The following is a 23,624-nucleotide window of genomic DNA, read 5'->3' as shown; positions in this document are numbered from 1 at the left end:
AGTATTTAAAGTTTGTAAACACTAAGGAGGATCAGGATTTGATTGCTTGAGGAAGTGGGGATTAATCAAACCAGTATATATAGAATAATTGCATGAAATTTAAGTAAAGGACAACTTAGCATGGACATCAAGAAGTTTCCCCAGCAGTGAGATCTCTTAGACTCCCAAGCAAAGTACCAATAGTCTGTTGCTAACCATCTTAAACGAAACAAGACACTTGAATATACTACAGGACACAAACTTGCACTGTCTTGGGTTAACTGGAATTTTCCAACTCCAACTTATTTATTTCTGAGTTCTTTGATTTTCATAGTATGGGGATTTTGAAACCTTGCGTCAGGAATTGAGTTTGGACAACACGGTTTCTGCTCATATATTGAAGTTTTGTGTATTTTAATAAATAGTGCATTGCATCCCAAAGTGCTTTTTAAGATATCTTCACACAGTACAAATCAAATGAGTTCTGCATGTGGAATGGAGGGGCAGCTGCTAATTGCATAACAGTTGCAGGAGGGAAAAATTGAGGCCAAAGCACCAGGGCAAACCCCAAATCTTAAAGAATATACTATTGGTCCTTGCATATGCATGCAGAGCACGCATTACTTTGATTGTTAAGGTCTCATAGAAAAGAGCCTTCCACAATAAACTCCGTGGAACTCAGTGTCTCTGTCTAAATAATAAAGGACTGAGTAAATCTGTTTATAAATTGACTCTGGTAGTCGGAGGAAGTTCAGGTGTTTTCTGACTTTAGAATCAAATCTCTACAGCTTCCTCTCTTGCTGTATAGTATTGCACATGGATTATATGTATGTAGCAATAGTGTCATGCAAAATAAATTAGAGGATCAAGACGCAGCGCACAGAGAACAAACATGCATCTTAAAGCAATGTACAATAAAACTATTCTCATAAGAAAAATCTGTGCCAGACTGCTTCTGCCCTTTTTCAAGTGGTGAGAGGAGACAAGCTCAGTTTTTTAGACTCTTCATAATAGCACATGACTGATTTGGACCACTAAACTTCTCAACAGGTTTGGATTTGCCATCACTAAAGATTCCCCTTCTCAAAAGCATAACCAAATGGTTAACTTTCACTAGACACCTGCAACCTAGCAATGGGGATGTACAGGATTTTCGGTCAATTGAAGGAAATAGGCAGGGTTGGATTCAACTGTCATAAATGCAGCATTAAGCCTTCTCAATCTCAGTAAATAGAACAAGAAAGGGGAGGTACTTCTGTTTTTAATCATCTCCGCTATCAGATATTCAGAGAATAATGAAGTTAAACAGTGAATTAGAGATTATTTCCCTATAAACTATTTAAATAAAATTCCTAACACATTACTGAGTTTTATTTTGAAGGGCACATGTACACACTCTCATGGACAGGACACTTAATCCCCTTGCGGTGTGGGATGGGTCCCCTTCACTTGATAGCACTCTTTGTGGTGTCAGTCATTCCTGTGTAACTGGCTGGTTCTTTTCCCACATGGCTTGTATTATCTCAAGGGTAGAAAAGGTTGATTACTAACTTCCACATTCACTTCTCTTGTCAGTTTTCTGAGTATCTACAGTGTCTTTTCCAAAATCTTTCATATCACTCATGCTTTAACTTGGTCTGCTCATGTTAAACTTCTGTTTTCGGAGACAGCGTCTGATGGCTCTGAAGAGAATGTCTCACCATTGACCTTCAGATTGTTCCTCTGTCGTCTTTGCAACTCCATGTTCTCTAATTCTTCTTTTCAGAGACCAGTTACCCTCTCATTATGGCTCATAAGGCTATTTGATGCCATTTTTGTTGCATATAATTGATTTTTGTCTGATTTGTGGGTGGTAAGAATCCAATTTCAACATATTACAATTCAGAAGATTCAGATGTTGGCTATTCTCCATATGGTGGCTTAGCTAACAGATTTCTCCATTCTTGTATCACCATATGATTATGTTCTCAATGTTCTTTTGCTCAGAAATGGCAGCTTTTTGAACAGAGTGTATTGGAGAAAATTTGATGCAAATGATTTGTTTGGAGGTAATGAAACTGAACGAAGCTAGAAGTCAGGAAACTTTCCATTGAAATCTATGAAATTGTGAGGGTGGTGATGTGGTCTTAGTGACCTTTTCCAATGTAATTCACTAACCAAGTAGATTCATTGGGACCTTTTCGAAAAATTAGCTGAAAATACACTGGTGGGGATTTATACAGAATATTCATTAAAATTAATAGAGCGCAGTCTAAATCCCTAAGCTGAAAATTTCAGCCACTAAGACTCTTGGTTGATATGTTTTGCCAATATTTATAACACTTTTTTAATGCACTTTTTTATAACAGGAGCATGAATCTGAAGGTGGAAGGACACCGCTAATGAAGGCTGCAAGAGCTGGTCATTTATGCACTGTACAGTTTCTTATTAGCAAAGGTAAAATATTAGTACCAACTTCAGTGTCTGAAATGTCACTTAACAGTTCTATTAAACTTTTGTGTTATGGCTTTAATTCCTACTAGAATAGAAATTTTCCTTATGTCATGTATTAGGTTTACGGGTTATGTGGTAAGTGCTCATTTGTGGCGAGATGATTTTAATTTCAGTTAACGCACATTATACAGGTGATTGCTCACTTTTGAGTACAGAAATTCTTCATCGAAAATACTTTCCACCAAATTGTGCAGATTAGTAAGGCAAAAATGTCAGTCAGTACATGGTTAGATAGTATTTCTAGCATTTTATTCTAAAAATGTTTTGCAGTCAACTCTTGCCCGGGAGTACTCCTGGTTTAAAAAATAAATAAATAGCCCCTTACTATGAAAGGATTGTGATTCTTCCTTGGAATATAAAAATAAATCTTAAAATAACTGTTAGAAGTGTGTGAATACCCTCCCTTTGCTCACTTTAGGGTGACCAGACAGCAAATGTGAAAAATCGGGACAGTGGGTGAGGGGTAATAGGAGCCTATATAAAAGAGAGCCCCAAATATTGGGACTGTCCCTATAAAATCAGGACATCTGGTCACGCTAGCTTACTTGCACTGCAGTATGACTGTACATCTTTTTATGAAAGGATTAGGAATCTAGATGCAAACTCAGTTTATCTAAGAAATTATCCTATTTTTACTTCTGAAATGTCTTTGCCATTATGTTATCCTCGTTCTAATTTTTTTATTGTAATTAACTTGCATCCTAGATCTGAAATTCTATAATAGATACACACTCAAAGTCAGAAAATACACCAGGTTTGTTGTTTAGAATTTAAACATGAAGAAATTCCTGCTAATTCTGCATAAGCTGTTTTCTTCATAGGTGCCAATGTTAATAGGGCTACTGCTAATAATGACCACACAGTGGTGTCATTGGCATGTGCGGGGGGCCACCTTGCGGTTGTTGAGCTCCTCCTGGCTCATGGTGCAGACCCTACTCATCGACTTAAGGTATTCAATTTAAATTACTCATTGTGATTCTAATATACTCACCTCTCATAATTGCTTATCCTTATACATTACTTGAAACTAAAATACTGCAGAGTTGACTTTGATTAAAAGGCAAGGCTGGACAATTTTAAACTTAATTTCACAGAAAAAATCTCTTCTTTTTTATATATCACAGAGGCTAAAAGAACTCCCCTTACTGTTGCATTTTCTGTCTCCAAACTCTCACCCCAGGATGGCTCAACGATGCTCATTGAAGCTGCCAAGGGTGGACATACAAATGTTGTTTCTTACTTACTGGATTACCCAAACAATGTTCTGTCAGTTCCTACTGCAGACATGTCTCAGCTCACACCACCTTCTCAGGATCAGTCTCAGGTAAGACATAAAAGTATAATTAAACATACATTTCCACAACAGAAAATAAAACTTTCTAGTAATTTTTTCTTTTAACATTTAATAAATGCAAACAAAGTTTAGTTGAAGTAAAATAAAGATCAGTGACACTGATTTTTCTACGTTACATATTTAGAAACGCTTATCGAAAGGGGGGCACGAATGAAGCTTTGTTTACCTAGGAGTTCCTTAAAAATACACATGTATATTGTCCATCTTACTTTTAATAATTTCTGTTCCCTAATAAGCCAGTCCAGATACAGCATTTCTAAGCGACTGTTGCACTTGATTGAAGTTACTCAGCCTTTACCCTCTTGCCTCAGCACTCCTAAAGCCACGTGATAATACACTGGAAACACTGATGCTTGTTTTCCTTAAGTATTGGTATCTTGTGTAAAGTGAAAGGCAGCTTATTTCATGTACCTGGGATTTTCAAAGTGGCCCAAGGGAACTAGATTTTCAGTGGGAGTTGGCCACCAAACTCCCTAAGAATCTTTGGAAAACCCCAGTCTACAAAGAGAACCAAGAATTAGTTGATAGAATACAGTTAGGAAAATAAAAGATGCAGATAAAATGCAGTTATATTCAGAGTTTAAAAAACTGCATATATAATGTCTAGGCTAATACTGTGTTCTCAGTACTTCCAAAAATTGGCAAGCTAACATGAAGTAGTTTAAAAGGCAAGAGTTTTTATTTGAAGAAAACCACCCAAGTGCTGTGACTGCACTGGTTACTACATATGCAAGTACACTGTATGATGAGGTTTCACTGAGCAATGTCTGCCCTCAGTAATGGCTCTCATATTAAGTGGAGGTGGTCACTTTATAAAATTTGATAGCTTCTATTTAAAAAAAAAAAAAAAAAAATTCCCAACAGTGTTTGGCAGGATCTAATAGGCCAGTAAAGTACTACTTTGGACCAACAAGTGAAGAATTACAACTCCAATTGGAAATATTGTGTAGCAGTTCCTTACTGTTTTTCACATGCCCCCTTTCCTGCATATGATTTGAAAAGGAGGTAACTAATGAAATTCTGATCTGTGGGCTTGTACTGGATACAAGCTATCTGTGTGCCTAATTTCCTAACCTTTTTTGGGGCTACTGGGGCCTTTATACTTCTCAAAATCCTTGGGACTCCCCAACTCATGAGGCAGTTTATTTCCCATCTTTCTGGGTATGAAATATTGGATAGGACAAGAACAAGTAAATGCAGTTACTTAACCACTTTGGAGGTAGAAGAGGGGAAAGAGTATGGTAACTTTGCAGTTAGTATATTAAAGATGAAACATGTTACTTTTGGAAGTTGGTATGTTAAGGGAGAACATGCAGTGCACAGTTAGAGGCTGAGTGGAAGGGAATGTGTGCAAACAGATGTGCTTCTGGATTAATTTATGAAACTCTTATCCATTGAAAACTAAAACTGAGACAAGTTCTTTCTGAGTTGATTTTTTAGGTTCCACGTGTACCAATGCATGCACTTGCCATGGTTGTACCTCCCCAGGAACCTGATAGAGCTCCTCAAGAGAATTCTCCTCCACTCTTGGGAGTACAGAAAGGTCAGTATGTGGCCACTTGAAAGTATCTTGTTTTAGCATCTTGCAGGATTGGGGGAAGCTTTATTATAGTACTTCTGAAACTAATGTATAGGTCAGTCCTCACTTCATCAATCCTTAAACACTTGTAATACAGGTGTAGTTCTACCGGGAGCATAACGTTCTCTGTAATGTGTAATTCATATTTATTATTTCATTGTGTAGTATAGAACATTAACATTGGTTACTGATCACGCTTATTGAAAAAATTACTTGAAGAAAATGATCAATTATTGAATTTCCATTTGAACAGTTTATTAGTGTGGGTGCGACTTAACAAAGACTACTGTACACTGATCATTCTAAATTAGTTGTAATTCTTCTCCATATACTCATTGCATCAGCCCATTTTCTGTTTAAACTAGTGACATGAGTTATGTATTGCCAAAACAATTAACTGCAAAGCTACTTGTAGGAGATTCCTGATAATGCCCAGTTTAAGTTACGGTTATGTCAGGGTTTTCATTATAAGCAACTCTAAACTCATTTTCACAAAGAAAATGGTATTTTCAATAGCTAAATGGCAAATTTCATGGGTCATCCTTTTGGAAATGGATTCTGCATTGAGATCTTTGTTTCTGTTAAGCTAGTTCAGTGAGAGAAAAGCATCTCTTGTGGAGAGCTCCAGATGGAGATTCTTCAGGCCTAATAGCTCTAGAGTTGTTTTTGGGGGGAGGTAGGGGGAGTTTGGGAAAGGATTTTAAAATATCAAAATAGGAATGCTAAGGTTGCAGTAGATGGGAATCATATTGACTAGGCATTAGTCTTGTTTAATTTTTGAGTGTAAGAAGGAGCTCAGTACCCCAATGACAGATACAACACATGAAACTTGACTAGAATAAAAATGTGAAAACTAAGATTGAATATGCAACCCTAATTCTCCATTCTGTGCAAATGTGATATGTATTGATTATCTTTATATAACATTATTTCTCAAATACAACTTATCATAGTGTTTTTTTCCTACTACTTTAGACATATGTATAGCAGATCTGGCCTAGTGGATTGAGACCAGACTGGGATTTAGGAGACCTGGGTTTTCTTCCCAGCTTTGCCACTGGCATGTTGGGTGACTTTGGGCAAGTCATGTCCCCTCTCTGTGACTCAGTTTCACCATCTGTAAAATAGGGACCTCCTTTGTAAAGCACTTTAAGATCTGATGATGAAAAGCACAGTATAAGAGCTAGGAGGCATTATCCTTACTATTTACGATGTCTGAGTCTATAAGTATATACTGGCATAGATAAATTTACAGCTAAATTAAGTATTAATGATCAGTGGTACTTCAGTGATAAATATTTCTCTAAAAACATCACCAATCCTCTTAACTGGCATATGGAAACACATTTTTGCATCTGATGGAGAGTTTGGTTTCATTTTAATTATCTGAGAAATTAAATACATTGATAATATACTGATTCAGAGCAGTACTATATAGGCTTCACTTCTCTGCACAACCTTTATAAACGAAATTTGGATGCAATTTGAGTATAGGTCACATGAGAAAATAAAAATTAGTTATGCTCATACAAAACATGGTGGGAGGCGGGGGAGGAGAAGCATATTGTCAATGCATCTCAAGTATTTCTCTGAGCAGTAGCAGCATGTTGCTGGGATTGCTGTTCAGAAGTGTATTGGTCCCCAAAAGAAAACCTGCAATTTTTAGAGAAATACTTCATAGGTTCTGATTAAACTAAAGTACATAATATCTTTGAGGAGAAAATATACTTTAAAATGAACATAGCATGTGTAACCTCTTAGGTGTATTTAAGGTTGTAGAAAAAAATATTTTGTGTTAAATAAGTGGTATGTGGTCATATAAATAGTCTATCCTGCATATATACAGTATTTAGCTCTTGTATAGCAGGGTAGAGTAAGAGTTGTGTATTAATCTATAACATTTCACTTCCTAACTTTTGACAGATATGTAACGTTAATGTTACATTTACATTTTTTGTGTGTGGGGATTCTTTTGCTGGGGGGCAGGCAGTGCATTGGTAGTAAAGGGTACAATCAGAGGCATACTCATTATTCCTGTGAAGAAAAATCAAGTCAAGCTTTTAGGTCACAACATTCACTTGCAATAGGAAAATACTTTTTTATCCAAAAAGCTTTGACCAGGTCTCTAACAAGGTTTACACAAACTCTAAACCAGCTACTTCAAAATGAGAGGGGTGTGGTTTTTCTCATTTGTATATCTACTAACTCCAGGTCTACGCATTTTTTAGAATCAATGTATTAAACTTTTGCAGCAAATATAATAGCAACACTTTTCATAATGAGGAGTTAGTAAATTAAATGTTGAACTAGTGAAATCAAATTATTCACTGTCTTTTAGGCTTGAAGTGGACTCTTACTAGGAGTAAGAGTTAAAAAGCAGTTTGATTTAGGTCTCAATGGCAGATTACTAGGTTAGAGATGTAGGAGAAGAGTACGGTTTAGCATGTAGTAACCATTGTATAGTTAAATTATTTTGACAAATATCAAATTGTAACAGCAATAATTAGGAGAAAATTAACACAGGTGAAAAAAAGTGAGAACTGGCAAAAAGGAAATAGCATACTTATCTGAACATTTTCCATGTCAGGGTAGAAACTTGATGAGCAAGAATGTAAAGAATAATCTAGTGGAGTAAAAAGGAAGGGTCCACAATCTTCAGAGGAGTACCTACTATAGCTTTTAATAGATATGGTGATAGGTGCATTAGAAATATTTAGATCAATTTTTTGAGAACTAATTAAGGTCACGGTCAAAAATTAGTTATAAGCCCTATTTTCATCCCTTTTAAGTTTTGAAGAGGAAATATTTGGGACTGAATTTTTATAGGTGGTATTGGGCTGAAAGACAATCATTTTTACTTAGTTTGAAGAAAGCATTAGAAATTAAAGAATTTGGGAAAAATTACATATTACTACTTTTAGTCTCTTTGGGTGTCTAGTACTCATCTAATTTACCCACATAAAACTTGAACTGCAATTTTTAATTCCTGGTCCAAAGGAGCCATTTCAAATGTTGAAGTACAAGAGTTTCTGTGAGCTGTAGTACATTGGTTGATGTCTGCCACTGTCCTCAACCGTATGGAATGAGAACTGCATAGTGGTAATAAACAATACTGACACAACCAGAGGAGGTTTTCCTTTAGCTACAGTGGTGGGGACTGTACATCTGGAGTTGAAGGACCCACACTGTAACCATGTATCATCTTAAGTCCTCACTGGCCATGGTATATGGTGCAGTGATGACTGTGACATCCTAGGTGGTCATGGATCTATTACACAATGAATGGTAGGCTATGCATGTGGTGATGATGCAGAATTGTAGTAATTTGCTATGCTGCCCTCTGGACTAGTCTTGCAAAATTGTCATGAATGTTTATCTGGCTGATAAACTATCGACTCTAATTCTGACTTTGATGGAAAAAATAACTAGTTTCTTCCCTCATCAAAAAATACTGTCCTGCAGTAAGGAGGCAGATAAAATTTGGCCACGCTGACCTAATGGGGAATCTTTTAATAGTCTTTAACTGTAGTTTATTTAGTACCTTTTAATAAACAACTGTTTTCCTGACATAGTGTCAGGATTAAGTCTACTAGATATTCTGTTTTAGCCCAGAGAACTTTCCATTCATTCCCCTGCAAATGTAACCTATTAGTCTCATTATACATGTACTGTCGTATAGGCTGCACCAGCTGTCCATCCCCAGCAGATGTAATTTTCAACCTCACAATATATGCACCTAAGCCTCCTTTCGTTATTTTAAGTGCACACTTTTTAAAACAAAGGTAATTTCCTCTCTTCCCACTTGCAAAAAAGTGAATTTAATGTTAAATTATTGCCACTTAAAAAGCTGTCAGAGGATGCTATAGTTCAAAAAAATCCTAGCAAAATTTAGAAAAAGATACAAAGCTGTCAATTTGATCATTAGTCTGTTAGTTAATTTATAAATGCAACCTAATGTTTAAGAAAGGGACCTTTAAATTCTCTTTTGTACTTTAAATATTATTCATAGAACAAAAATATGCTAAGTTAATTTTCCATGGAATATAGTCCGTGAATGTCACCCTTTACAGATTTTCAAATTTTAATTTAAAAATGTAAATTATGATATTTTTTTAAAACAATACACCAAGAATATGTACATGTAGTTCTTGGAAAAGCAAATTTCTTAGCTTTAAAAAAAAATGAAAATATTTCAATTCACTCTAGTACTAAACATTTTTTTTAAAGTTATTAATAAATTTGAAATTAAATTATATTTTTGAATTTGAATTGGCAGCTATGTAGGCTTTTGCTAAGTAAAAGTTCCACTTTATAAATATGTAGTTTGGAATTATTGCAGTTACAAATTAAGTTTGTCAATATTAATATTAAACTGAGAATATCCAGACTTATCAGTGTTTTATCACTATCCTATTGTTTTTTGAGATGGGAAATGGTTTAGCAACTTTCACTGGATTCTCATATGCTCTTGATCAGTGAGAATAGGAGGGGGACAGCAGAATGCTGTATAAGACAAGTAGTCTTCCACCAACGTTTCTGTATTAAATTAGAGGAATGCTACAAACAGCTATAGCAATGTATATTCTCTCTTCCTGAAGCTAGCAGATACTAAGTTTTTGAAAGTCAAGAAATTGAGCTGAAGCTACATAAATATCTATACTTTGACCACTATCTGCTTTTCTGTCCCGGAGACAGCTTTACATCCACGCACTGTAAAATCATCAAGAGTTCTTTATAAGCCTCTTATCCTCATACTGTGCTAACCATCCAACCCTGTATGCAGGCCTTCCCAGCCAGAATCTTCTCTGATTTATTCAACTATTGCAGTGGAGTTACACTAGTATCTCCTCTTTTACATTGCACAGAGATCTATCTAATCCATCCCACAATCCCAGTGTAGTTGAGACCACCATTTTGACAACTTACATTTTACATATATTCCATCATCATTCATCCCAATTCTCAATACCAACAGAGGCAACAACTTACACTTTTATTTGCACTCCATAGATGCTAGAAATACCACTATTCTTACTTCAATTGCCTTTTTGTTTGAGACCCCACCAACCACATATAAGCTAGATATTCACCCTTGTCCCGTCCACTGTGTGCATACTAGTCATAGATCCAGAGTCCTCACGTATTAAAACAAGTTGGCAGGGGTCTAGCCTGTTTAGTTCACATAGGCATCCGGAGAAGTAATATATTTGGTAGGCAAAATATTGTATGACTGCCACCTTAAATTACCTTCCATTTGGCTTTAAATACATGTTGATCAGAATTATTCAGCTTTAACACTTTAAAAGTGAGTTAGAAAAATATCTATTTTTTTGTGTCCAGCTAATCTTTCGTTGCCAAAAGTAAACACACATACTTGTTACTAATGTACAGAGTAGAACCTATAGTTTATAGATTCCAGGTTTATAATTAAAAGAATTAATTTAGGAGAATAATCAGAGTAAAGAAACAAAGAAGGAGACTGACAAGTTTTTTTATATATTTATAAGCAAAACTACATTGTAATTTAAATTCTGTAGTCAATTCTATTACATTTGTGTAATTGGTAAATTACTAGTATGCATTCTGTGGGGGTCTCACTGGCGTAACAATTAAGAGTGAAAGATAAGCCCATCAAAATACACAACTAACTGGGATAAAATGTTTGACAGTTTTGTCTCCCTCTGTGGTAAGGGATCAAGGATATAGGTGAGAGTAGCGTATTAGTTAGGAGCTCTATGTGGAAAAATTGTGTAGGCTCTTAACCATTTTTCTGTTCACTATATTTCTGAAAATTTGCCAAAGGTGTCCATGTAGCTAAGTAATCTGTACTGTATATTTTGACACAAGTGTAATTGGTCCAATTCCATTATCACCATGACTTTGAGCTGAGTTCCTTAATAAACTGAACCTCAGCATTATGTGGGATTTTCATAAGTGCTCAGTTTTGGCCTCCCTCTGTTTCCTTTTAAGTCAGTGAGAGTTTTATCACTGAAGTCAATGGGCACAGAGTCCGGCAAGTGCTGAGTGCATTTGAAAATCCAACCCTAAACTTTGGAGACTTTGAATCAGACTAGTTTTTTAAATCTTGCAAAATCAGAGGACGGATATCAGAGGCTATTCTGTGAAGAAGCCATTAAATAAATTTTTTAAAATAATAAACTATGGTTTTATGCCCTCTGAAGTCTGGTCATGCTGAGAAATGGACTGAATCTGACTCTTTATCCTTCTGTAATTATGTTCTAGTTAATATTGAGCATCTAGATGGTACAGGGATTGACAGTGTATAAATGCAAACATTGTCCAGTAGGTATTTGATCCAGTGAGGAAATATTTCTTAGAGGGTATTTTGTCATTCATGCTGGGTTGAGTTCTGATTTATGCAATGATTTCAGTAAGTCAGTAGAAAACTAGCTAGAGTTTTTGGAAATCTGTCTTTAACTGCTGTTAACTGGATGGATGGAAACAAAATCCCAGAATCTTTTGAAACTCAGCAGTTGGTCTTCTAACTTCTGACTTGCTTAAGGGCAAAGTGATGTTGCACAAGGCTGCCAAGTTGAGATATGAACAGATTAGCTAGAAATTACACTTCAATCCCAGGCTATCCCTCTAAAATGACCGATCTTTATAAAGTTAGACAGATAATAGAAACCCAGCCTTTTAGCACTAAGGCAAAAATTCTTGTTCTAGAGCAGTGGTTTTTAAACTGGGTATCTGGATCAAAGATGTTTGACACAATGGTGAAGAGTAAAGCTTTACACTCTGAAGCATTTTTTTGACCAACTAAAATTTCAATCTTACTGTGTCAGATGTTTCTTTGGGGTAAATATTACCGTGCTCAAACTTACAGATGTTACCAGGGTCCCTGTAGATTCTGCTATTTCTGTAAAACACTAGGCTGCTATTTAGGTAAGCAAAAAATACAAATCTTAGAGATGTCATTAATATTCCAAAAATCTCTCTCAAAAAATGGAGATGGTTCTAGAGCTTGGACTTTGAAACAGCAGCATGGGGAGAGATCTATCATCCATTGTAAAAGGAGACAAATTGATTTCTCTGGGCTTATCTACACTTACAACACACAACGCTGCTGTAGCGCTTACTGAAGATGCTACCTACGCTGACCGGAGAGCTTCTCCTGACAGCATAGGTACTCCACCTCCTGAGAGGCAGTAGCTATATCAATGAGAAGCTCTCCTGTCCACATAGTGCTGTCTATAACAGAAGTTAGGTCGGTATAACTTTGTCACTCAAAGTGAAGTTTGTAGTGTAGACCACGGCTCAATGTAGGGAGTGGCATACAGATCAGAAGTCAGAATTTCAGGAATTTGCCATTAGTCAGGCATGAAACAATAGGGATGGAAGATTGTCCTGAATTTCTTGATGGAAATCAAGTCTGTGAAGACAGCATCCATGTTTTGCACCAATTTATGTTTGGAGTGTTGAGATGTAGGAAATCTGTAAAAGAATTGCAAGCTAAATGAGAGGAGAGAGGGATATAAATGAGTTTCAGAACAGTCAAGGTATTGTGTTCAATGCTTTGGAGTTGTAAGGTAGATTTATATACCTGGGAGATCTGGGGGTAAAACCAAACAGGTTACTTATGAGTAAATAAGATTTAAATAAAGGAAATAAAGAGTTGGTAAGGAGTACTCTATCAGTTTGAATTCCAGTTTGGGATATATTGAGTTTGGGGGAAATAACATAAGATCTGGGATTTGAAGCAGGTAAAAGTTAAGGCAAGGGCTGAAGCAATGACTTTTGTATCCTTTGCATACAAGTGGTAATCAAAGTTGAATTCTCGAAGAATAGGTTCAAGAGTGGGATGTGGGGTAGGACTGGGTCCTGGAGAAAACCATAGTGAGGAAAGGTCTAAGTAGTGTAGAGCAAATAATGTTACCAGTTGCAAAAAAGAAACTAGCAAATAGTTAGGCATCCTCTTTTTAAATATTTATTCTTCTGTTGCTTTTCTTACTTCCACTTTCTTACTATTTGAGCATGTAGACTGAGCAACTTTCTCTCATGTCACTTGAGATTACCTAATAGTCATTGACATTTTTGTCTAGCAACAATTGGGATTTCAGTGGCCCTGAACCTTAGTTCCATGCTAAACAAGTCTTGTAAAGAGCAACCGAAAACAGTTGCTGGGGAGATGGGAAAATTTTAAAAAATCTCAACTTTCTCTTTGCAGCAGATGTTGCAGTGCTGACTTTACAAATTATATTGGTAGTACTAAAGTCAGTCTTGTGTTACTATCTATATTGCATCATAGTCTGACTATAAAGTCAGATCTCAGATGCACAAGTGTGGACACTTATCAGATTACAGCTGTTCTTAGTATGCATATTTTTAAAATAACTTACAATGACTGATATTGTAAAACTAAAAAAATAGCAATATAAACAAGTTTTTATAATATGGGAATAAAATTTACAAGTAAGGGATCATGCAAACAAATTACCCCAATTATAGTGACTGTGCTAACTAACCTTTAAAATTCTAATGATTTTATTCAAATAATTAAACAATACAACACATTAATGCAACTTAAATAAGGCACTTTGAGTACTTAAGTGGTTCTTTGTGATATGAATAAATTCTTGCACAATTATTATTTGGGTTTTGTTTTTACAGCCATGAATTAGCATATATAGTGTGTGTTCAAAATTGTAACCACTCTTGTTCAGCAACCCGTCATACGAATCTGCATGTTAAAGCTTCCCAAATAAATTGACATTAACCAATTGAATTTTTATTACTCTTTGTACCAAGGTGTCAGATGTCCACTGATGTCTGTTAAAAATTAATCTTAAAAAGGAAAAGAAAATTTTAAAGGCTTGACTTAATTTTAGATTGCCTGGTATTTGAGGTTTAAGCCCTGTTGAATCTGTATTTCAAGAGTCCGTGTGTAACATTGCCTTGATTTTAGGCATCTACTATATGTGTAGGTGCAGTGGGTTTAGTTATATACCAAGGAGATCTGAAAATCTGCTTATTTCAAATGTGATTTCTTTGAATGAAGACTTCCTCCCTCAGTCCATCTCTTTCTTTCATTTGATGCTGTAGTGTTAATGTTACATTTGATATCCGAGTCTTAAATAATGGCATTGTCACAAGTATAACTGAATGTGGCCTCCTGTAGAACTTCATTCTGGGAACCATGAAATCCATCATAACTTTGACCATTTGGGCTCTGCTGTTAGGAGCAAACACTTATGGCTGTGCTCAACTGATACAGTTTGTAGAACTTTGCAGTTAGGTCTCTTAAAGTGTGAAGTGAATTTTAGATTATCCCAGAAAAACAAATTTTAGATACTAATTTTTAAATATTTGAAGATTATAGTTACTAACAAGAACACTATATTTTGATTTACAATGTAAATTTTCAGTCTTGATAAACACGCTTAAGGTTCAAACACTAATTTTCATTCTTCCCTCTTACCCCCCTCCTATCATTGACAAGATTACAGGCACTGATCTTTACTGTCCTGGAGGAAATTTTGTAATGTCCTGAAAACTGAACCTGCCCACTAATTAGAGACTGATGACTAAACACCTCCATGCTCTCATAATTGCTGGTGGAAAATATGTATCTCATTACCCTCCACATATTGTCCACAATACAATGCCCAGATCTGTCCAACAGCATACTGTGAGCTGGATTCATCTTCCCTGTAATGGTTAGAGACTGGATGCTCTGGATTCAGGCCACAGATCAGTTTTTCCCGTATTCGCCTTGCACAGATTTAAAGGACTCTATACACATTGCAGGATGGGCCTAAGAGCCTCCTATACCTGATATAAACCAGAAGGGTCAGGTCTTTGTACAAGACTATACTAATGCTGTTAGAATCCATGTATTTTTAGAAGCTTTTCATGTGAGGCTTGTTTTCTCCACAAGTAGGCGGATAAAGTTAATATTGATGTTAACCTTAACTGTTTCCAGATTTTATGATCTGGTTTTGTTAAACTGCAACTTCACTTTCCTGAGGGGATAGCATTAGCTATCGGGGAGAGGCTGTCTGAGCCCCCTTCCTAGAAAAATCCAGAGAGGACAATAAAATAATCTTGGGAATTATGAGGAGGCAGCTCAGCATCTAATACGTTTAGTTTCTCAGCAAGAGACTTCAAGGAAAAAGATTCTTGTGGGGCTAGATTTATTAAACCTTCATCAGAGTAACATCTTAATTTGACAAAGTTGATGACTGACAACAAATTTGATATTTTCTTTCCTTATTCCTGTATGTATTTTATCACAATACAAGAAATAACTTTAAATATATCTTCAGTGACCATAAATATAACTTCTGGGTTAGTATAGCTAGAAAACTTAAAGGTACCAAAGTTTAAGAATATTTTAAAATTAATTGATCCTTCTGGACAACCTTAAAGATATACTGCAATGCAAAACCAAAAACTGAGTTAAACACATTTCTGTGCTAAGTGTCCCCACTAACCAACCCAAATTAAGTTTTTTCTAACTCTTTATAAGATTTTCCACTTCATTGAATTTCTCTTGGTACTTCTGATTCAGTGAATATAACAGAATAGAACATTGGGGCTAGGAATTTGCTATTGCTATCAATTTTATTTGGAAAGCACTCAAATATGATGGCAATAGTACAAAACCCTAGGATGGGTGGAACATCACAGATAGTAGGAGGCTTACTGGGATTTGTGCTATCTGAGAATGATGCATGCCGGGGTATATCCAAGAAGTCAGGAAACATTGAAGATTTCAAATGAGGAAATATTTTATTTTTCAAGTTGGGTAAAATTTATTTCCATTCCCAAAGAGTCAGGCTAGTGGAGGCACTGAGCACACAGAGTTTGGGTTTGTTTACACTTCAGACTCTACAGATGCGCCGCTTTAACACTTCAGTGTAGACACTAACTGTGCCAATGGGAGAGGTTCTCCAGTTGGCATAGGTAATCCACTTCCCAAGAGGCAGTAGCTTCATTGATGGAAGAATTCTTCCATTGACCTATCACTGTCTACATAGGGGGGTTAAGTTGGCTTAGCTACATTGTCCAGGAGTGTTGATTTTTCACACTACTGAGTGATGTAGCTGGGTTGACCTTGTGTAGCCCAGGGTTTGAACACTTTTTTTTTAATTTTTGCCCTTCATTTGACCTGTAATTCTACTTTGACTGGGAATCTTCTTCGTTGAAAAAGAAAAATGTCTATCTTTTTTCCTCAAGAAGTTCTTCAAAGAAGAACAAAGGAAAAAAAACCTGTAAATACCCCATATATATTCATTATTTGAATCCCTTTTGATATTTTAAAATTTATTGTATAGGCAAGCTAGTTATATTTAAAAAAAAAAAAACTATACTGTTTGAAACTACAGGCAGGCAAAGATGAACCACTGGGGAAAGCATGTAGGTACTGAAGTTCTGCTAAGCAGGAGCCTAGACTGCACTATATATGATTTGCACTATATAAGGATTGCTCCATATTGCTCTGGCTGCTAGTCCTATTAGGCACTATATATGATTTGCCCCATATGGTGGTGCCTAATAGGACTCTAGCAGCCAGAGTAATATGGAGCAATCCTTAGGCTGCTCAAAGTTGCATCTGGGGCAGTTCCAGCCAAGGATCAGGGGAAGCTAAAAGGTGGCAGGTGAGGATTCAGCCTGATGCTTCCAGAAGCAAGAGAAATACAGAAAAGAGTGCTGAATATGTTTTTTCTTTTGTACAGCCTTTTAATACATTTCTGTGTGGATCAGCATTATTAATTCTGAATTTTGCTTGCTTTTGATTTTCACCTTAGTATCTTGCTTTCTGCTTTAATGTCAGGTAAAACTTCTCCTTGGATTTGGTAAAGTGCCTTGCTTAAAACAATTAATGTTAAATACATGTATTCATCATGAAATCTAGATGACTGAGCAATTCAGCTGGTTTTCTTAAAATGATTCGATATCTTTATGCAGCTATGATTTGTATAGTGAAGCTGAGTTTTTCTTCAACTATATTCTGATCCGGGTAATTTGATTCTTAAATAACCATGGCTAAAACTATAATTTGTATTATTTTTTAAACTCCAACTTTTGATGGAGAATTACGGTTAGCCTGTGTGTAATTTTTCAAGTATTAGCTCTTTAATTAAAACAACTATTTTATTTTTTCAATATATTAAATTACTATTACTATGAAAATTGGTGTCTGATAAAGTAAGCTAAAAGCTTTTCTCCCCTTTTAATTTTTTCATATTAACATTACATTTGGTATCTAAACACTTAGATTTATTCTTGTGAGCCTGCTCAGTTGGAACTATCAGGTATCAGTGTACAGTTTTTGCTGTTTCTCAAACTGAGGCTTGCCTTCTTGAGGGCTGTGATTGCTTGTAAGCACACACGGAGGTGTGGATAAGGGGGGGGAGTATTTATTTCTTGCTAGATTGGTTTTGAAGAGGGATTTTTAAATTCTTAACATTGACCAGAGCTGCACCTGTGGTGGTCTCTCCCTGGAGAAGATCAAGCAAGAAATAGGTTAATTTTTCTTCTTTCCATAGTCTTACAAATAAATGTCCATACTTAATTAAAAATAAGTGCAGGTGATTTGGTTTTGGTTTTTTACGTTTACATTGCCAGGATTCTGATATCTGAACCAAAGGGAGGAATACTATAGCATTTGGGGGCATCTGGTCTAGAAATGAAATACCCATGCATTATAAAGTTCGTTTCCCTTCAGTATGGACAGCCTTGTTTTTTAACTTCGCTTTTGAAAGTTAGGTCTGTGTAAAAGGGTTTGTCCTGTTGCTGGGTTTATTTTGCTAATTTTTTTCTTATTAGAGCAAATTTACTCAAACCATTCAGTCAGTAAATTACTAAAACAGCCATGTTCTGCATCCTCTGATTTGAGATCTGTGATGTCCATTGTCATGAGTATGAGAGGGCATTTTAAACTTAAAATAGCTGTATTACAAGGGACAATTAGGATCAGCATTTAAAATTCCAGTTATATTTGGCTTGTGCCAGCTACCTAATATGGAGTGTAGGCTTTAAAAATCTAGTTCATCTTAATATGGTTTGACAGATGTGCAGTTTTAGTTGCAAAGTTTGGGGTTGGGAGAGAGGGGAGGTGTGGGATAACTTCAGCATGGCATTTTTTCAAACATTTTTCATGTGCTTAGGTACATCCAAGCAGAAGTCAAGTTCCCTGCAGGTAGCAGATCAGGACCTACTGCCACCTTTTCACCCATACCAGCCTTTGGAATGCATAGTAGAAGAGACTGAAGGCAAGCTGAATGAACTTGGACAAAGAATTAGTGCTATTGAAAAAGCACAACTTAAATCATTGGAATTAATTCAAGGTGAACCTTTGAATAAAGATAAGATTGAAGAACTTAAAAAGAACAGAGAAGAACAAGTACAGAAGAAGAAGAAAATATTGAAGGAGCTGCAGAAGGTGGAAAGGCAGTTGCAGATGAAAACACAGCAGCAGTTTACCAAAGAATATTTGGAGACCAAAGGTCAGACAGAGACACCACTTCCCCTGCAGCAGCAGTGCCCACACACAGGTGTCTTCCCAGAAGTGGAAGGAGATGAGGGTCTACCAGAGGAAAACTTTTCAGAGTTACCTCAGGTTGACACAATCTTGTCTAAAGATGATGAACAACAATCTTCACCACCTGCTGAACAAATAGAGTTTGTCCCTATCCAGGCATTGTCAACACCGCAATGTAATTTTTCCAGTAACTTAGGTTATAATGGGACAGATTCTCTTGACCTTCAGAAAGTATTAGGTAATCAGCAGAATGTAGGACAGCAGCAGCAAATTGCTGGACATGGGCAGGGGCTGTTAGTTCAAGAACCAGACGGATTAATGGTTGCCACTCCAGCACAGACGCTTACCGACACTCTTGATGACCTAATAGCAGGTGGGTTAAGAAATATACATATTTTTGCATTAACTTGTGTGCTCAGTTTCCCTTTCTCTCCTCCCCTCCAAAAAGACATCTTGCGGTTTTCCAATTTGGGAATACTTGCTTAAGAATATTTAATTTCTTATTAGTGCTATTAATCTTTAGACACTTCCAAATTCTAACATGAGTTTTTTTCCCTATCTGTTTTGCCAAATTGCTGAAGAAAGTGCTAGACTTCCTTTTATTGGAGACCTATTATAGCAGCCCCTGTGGCCTCATCTTTTTTATAATACTTTAAGGAAATCTTGTTGTGAGCAATTAGAAGTTGCCATTAGGAAACCTGAAAATGACTAGTTTTGTTTAAGTCTTCTATAGAATTTTGCATATAACCCTACGTGGATTTACTCTGTGTGGCAGTTGTCTCCGATGAAGTATGAAAACATTTTTTGTCACTTGTACTGACAAATGTACCACTATCCTTTCTGCTGGAAGCATTGATACAGTTTAAACACAGTCTAGACTCTAAATATAGATGCAAGACCATCTGTCCCTTTAGTGCTTATTTAGAAAATTGACTCATGTTTTCAGAATAAATTCTAAACATCAGTTGTTAAAGTAATATGATTACTGTTTTACAAAATTTAAAATGTGGCACGCTATAAGGGATCAAATGGTGGTGGACCCACAGGATCAATATGCTACATTGGCTGTCTGGATGAAAAGCAAAAATCAAAACATTCCTGGCCTTGCCAATAAGTGTATGAAGATACAAGTAGAGATGAATCAAGGTTTCCCCCACATAAGGTTACACTTGCTAGCCACATTCTGGAAAGAGGTATCATCTTTGTGGAGTTCGCTTCAGGTATCTAGCTGAGATTTCTATTTTTTGGTGGAGGTGTGAAAGATCTAAATATATAGCCACAATTATATTCATGGGCAGGTCAGCCCTGACTGTCCTGCTTTTAGTTTGTTTGTTTGTTTGGTTTTTTTTATCCAGCATCTCTCTCACCTCTTCTCAACTACTTTCGTCTGTCCCTTAGTCTTTATTCTCCTGTCTCTTTTCCTCTTCAGTTAGTCACTGCCCTATCCTCTTAATTTCATCTCAAGCTTTTCAGAAATGTCAAATAAGACTTTTTGCTAAGTCTCACAGGAACCTCCAAACTAGTAACTTGCCGAAGCTGAGTACATGTATCGGGATGGACAGCAATTTTGCAGTCTTCCCTCAAGCCCTATTGGATACTGTGGGATAGTTGTGATAAGTGTTACAAGATCAACTTCCTCCAGATGGTGATGTATAACTTCATTCAAAGAAACTCTCTAGTATGTGAGGGAGAGAGGAATGTAGGTCCTGCTTTCTGACGTTTTTGTCGTCCCTTGTTCCCCAAGTCATGTTTCTGCAGAGCATTAGAGAGGAGTTAATTTACTTTTTAACAGGAGAAAACCTGGATTATTCTTAAATGTTCGTACTGAAAATCTATTTCGAAACTTCAGAGTACAGTGAAGAAAATCTTGCGTTTTAATATATGTGATTTACAAGAGCTGAATTTTGGGGTTGGATATTATTGCTATAACATGTTCTGTATGTATGTCTACCACAAATCTCTAAATGGATCATACAATGTACATTTAAATCGCTAGTAGTCACATTTTAAATCACTAGCTATATGGTCTTTATTTATATATAATGTAACTGCAGTAGCAAAAGGAGAACTTGCAGTGATCAACTCAGTAATAGAATGGAATCTAGCTGGTTTTTATACCAACGTTATTTTGTGTATCTTACATAAAATGTAACTAAATTTCAAAAAGTTATACCATAAATAGTGTAGTCTTTTAATAGTGAGTTTTGTACTTACATTTCCTAAATTTAGTTAGCTTGAAAGTGAAATATGAAACATACAAAATGTTTACTATTTAAAAACCTCAACTTATTTATATGACAAAGACCTAATGGATATTTTATGTCTAACTGAAAACCCTGTCATTATGTTCAGAATGTGCAGTATTTAACAAAGTGACAATGCATATCCTACTTATTATCCATTAATATCATAAAACTGATTTACTACAGTCTAACCAATTAAGAATTTTTCTTAATGAACATTTTTTCTATAAAAGTGAAGTTTTTACTTGTATTTCTTTAGATATTGTTAGTGCTAGTTAAATTTAGTAAAGTGCCACAACTATGTACTGTATCTTAATAATATATTTCCAATAATACAACCATGAGTGGACTTTAGAAATCCCAGCTACATATGTTGTTGCTACTGGTAGTAACTGAAATTATTGTTGCTCCACAAACATGTATTTTCTCCTGATTTTCATAAATGTAAGTTAAACTTCCTGAAGATGATCAAGAGAGATTTTAGTTACTTTGCGCTAGTTATCAAGAATCAATATTGTGACGCATCTTTTAGTAGACTAAACCCTCAAAGTCATGGGCTCACATCTTAACATGAAGTTACATGCATTTATTTAAAAATCTGCAAAGCATTTTAAAACATGTGTTCACCCTAATTTCACATTTTATCCATATTCAAGGTGCTCTTGAACACCGCACCCTGGCAAGTTTGCAGATCAGATTACGGTGCTGTTTTATATGGAAGTTGTTTAACAGTAGAAAATATGGAAATCAAGAAGTCTTGTACACATAAACCACATTAACAGATGTTTATGTGTAATGGCAATTGCTACCAAGTTCAGTGTTTCTTGAAAGCCTCTTAAAAAAAAAAAAAAAAAAGGTGTCTTGGGGAAATCTCCCATGATTACACTACCCCTTGTAGAACTGCACCAATGATAGCAACTGTGGAAGCATTAGTGTAGAAAGGGCTTCAACATTTTTACCACTCTGTATGGTAACCCAACTCAAAGCAGGTCTAGTTGACACACTGGTAAAAATACTGGCAGCGACTGGTGCCCTGATTACACTAATGCTTGCACTGTCACCAGTGCAACAGTGGCAAACTTCTCAAAGGTCCTGTTTAGACAAGGCCTAAGTATTGTAGCATGAACTTCCTTGAATCTCTCCCTCTCTCCAAGGAGTGTCTTCATTGAGTAATTTAGTTATTAAATGTCATTGTAATTCTTATCATTATTGGCCAGCCTGGTAGTTTAGTGCATCAACTAAATGGAACAGGAGTACTTGTGGCACCTAAAAGGAGGAACTACTGAGATTCATAGGGCAGCTGGTGTTAGGGGAGGTTTTGAGTTGTAACTTGGAGTTGGAGGTCTACATTTCCTTGATTACAAATTTAATAGTTAAAGCTACCCACTCTGTGTATTCACCTTAATGAATTCTGTGATCTTGCATACCATCTGTGCTGTAGTAATTAAGCAGAATTTGGAAAGTTAAGATGAATTCATAAATTCAGAATGAATGCAGTTGCATTATCCTTAATCATAAGGTATAAACTGAATTTTTTTTAATAGCTTTATAGAAAGCACACATCTAATTCTGAATCCTTTCACTGATTCTTGCAGGGTTTAATTGGATTTTATAAAGGTGAATTAAACTATTACAGTTCTTCAGTGTGTAGAATATTAAGAATTAGTGCTTATTGCATCTTCTGAGACTTGATATGTGAACATAGGTTGACACAATTTTCAGATTTCATTGTACATTACTCCACTGCAGTACAAATTTGGTATACAAGAGGTTACATGCCATGTAATTTGGGGGGTTTTTTGTAGTTCATATTGCATGCATACATGGGTAGGTTTCTCAATTAGCCACATTAAGTTCAAAGCTTTTTGTTGACTTCCTTGGGACAATGATGCATCCATTCGTTGCTAGTTTCTGTGTATTATCCAATATACTAATATTGCTCTGTCAGTTTGTGCTGGTCAGTCACCCTTTTCATTCAAAATACAGACTTTTTGCACCTTGCTTCTGTCTGGAATTCTTTCCCTAGAGAGATTTGATTGGTGGACTGAATCTGAATTTATAAATGTAAACTTTCAGTTTACTGAATGCTTGTGCAGTAACTCTGCAATCTTTTTTTTGGCTCTGAAATCCATGCTTGTGAAATGATTCCACAAAATTGACGTGTTAATTTTTATTTCTTGAATCATTGTTAAAGATGACTTCTAGGCTACTGCATTATGAAATACATAACCATTTGGAATAATGCTGGTCACCGGTGTAATCCAAAGTGGGAAATGTTGAAGCATAATGTGAAAAGTAACAATTGTATACAAACACACTCCTGTTTAAAATAACACTGGTTAAATGTGGTTCAACCTATATTCTATAAAAGTATTATCAGTGTGTTTTGTAGGGAAGGATCTAAAATCAGTACAGTCACAAAATAAGTATTATATAGAGCCTAAATTGCATGAGGTGAAACTCTTAATT

General features: G+C 35.9%; 1 protein-coding gene across 19 annotated transcripts in view; it reads left to right on the top strand.

The window, feature by feature from the left end:
• ANKHD1 (ankyrin repeat and KH domain containing 1) overlaps positions 1-23,624 on the top strand; it is a 199,477-nt gene that overhangs the window by 129,971 nt on the left and 45,882 nt on the right. For 16 of the 19 annotated variants that reach the window (XM_065555838.1, XM_065555831.1, XM_065555843.1 and 13 more), the window contains 5 exons: positions 2,328-2,415; positions 3,294-3,421; positions 3,653-3,796; positions 5,267-5,369; positions 18,539-19,285. In XM_065555838.1, coding sequence (XP_065411910.1) covers positions 2,328-2,415; positions 3,294-3,421; positions 3,653-3,796; positions 5,267-5,369; positions 18,539-19,285 — 1,210 coding nt within the window. The remainder of the gene's footprint in view (positions 1-2,327; positions 2,416-3,293; positions 3,422-3,652; positions 3,797-5,266; positions 5,370-18,538; positions 19,286-23,624) is intronic. The other 3 variants (XM_065555847.1, XM_065555844.1, XM_065555845.1) reach the window with 1 other exon arrangement.

Source organism: Chrysemys picta, chromosome 8 (genome assembly GCF_011386835.1).
Source record: "Chrysemys picta bellii isolate R12L10 chromosome 8, ASM1138683v2, whole genome shotgun sequence".
Classification (NCBI taxonomy): domain Eukaryota; kingdom Metazoa; phylum Chordata; order Testudines; family Emydidae; genus Chrysemys; species Chrysemys picta.
This window is presented reverse-complemented; position numbering and strand designations above follow the sequence as displayed.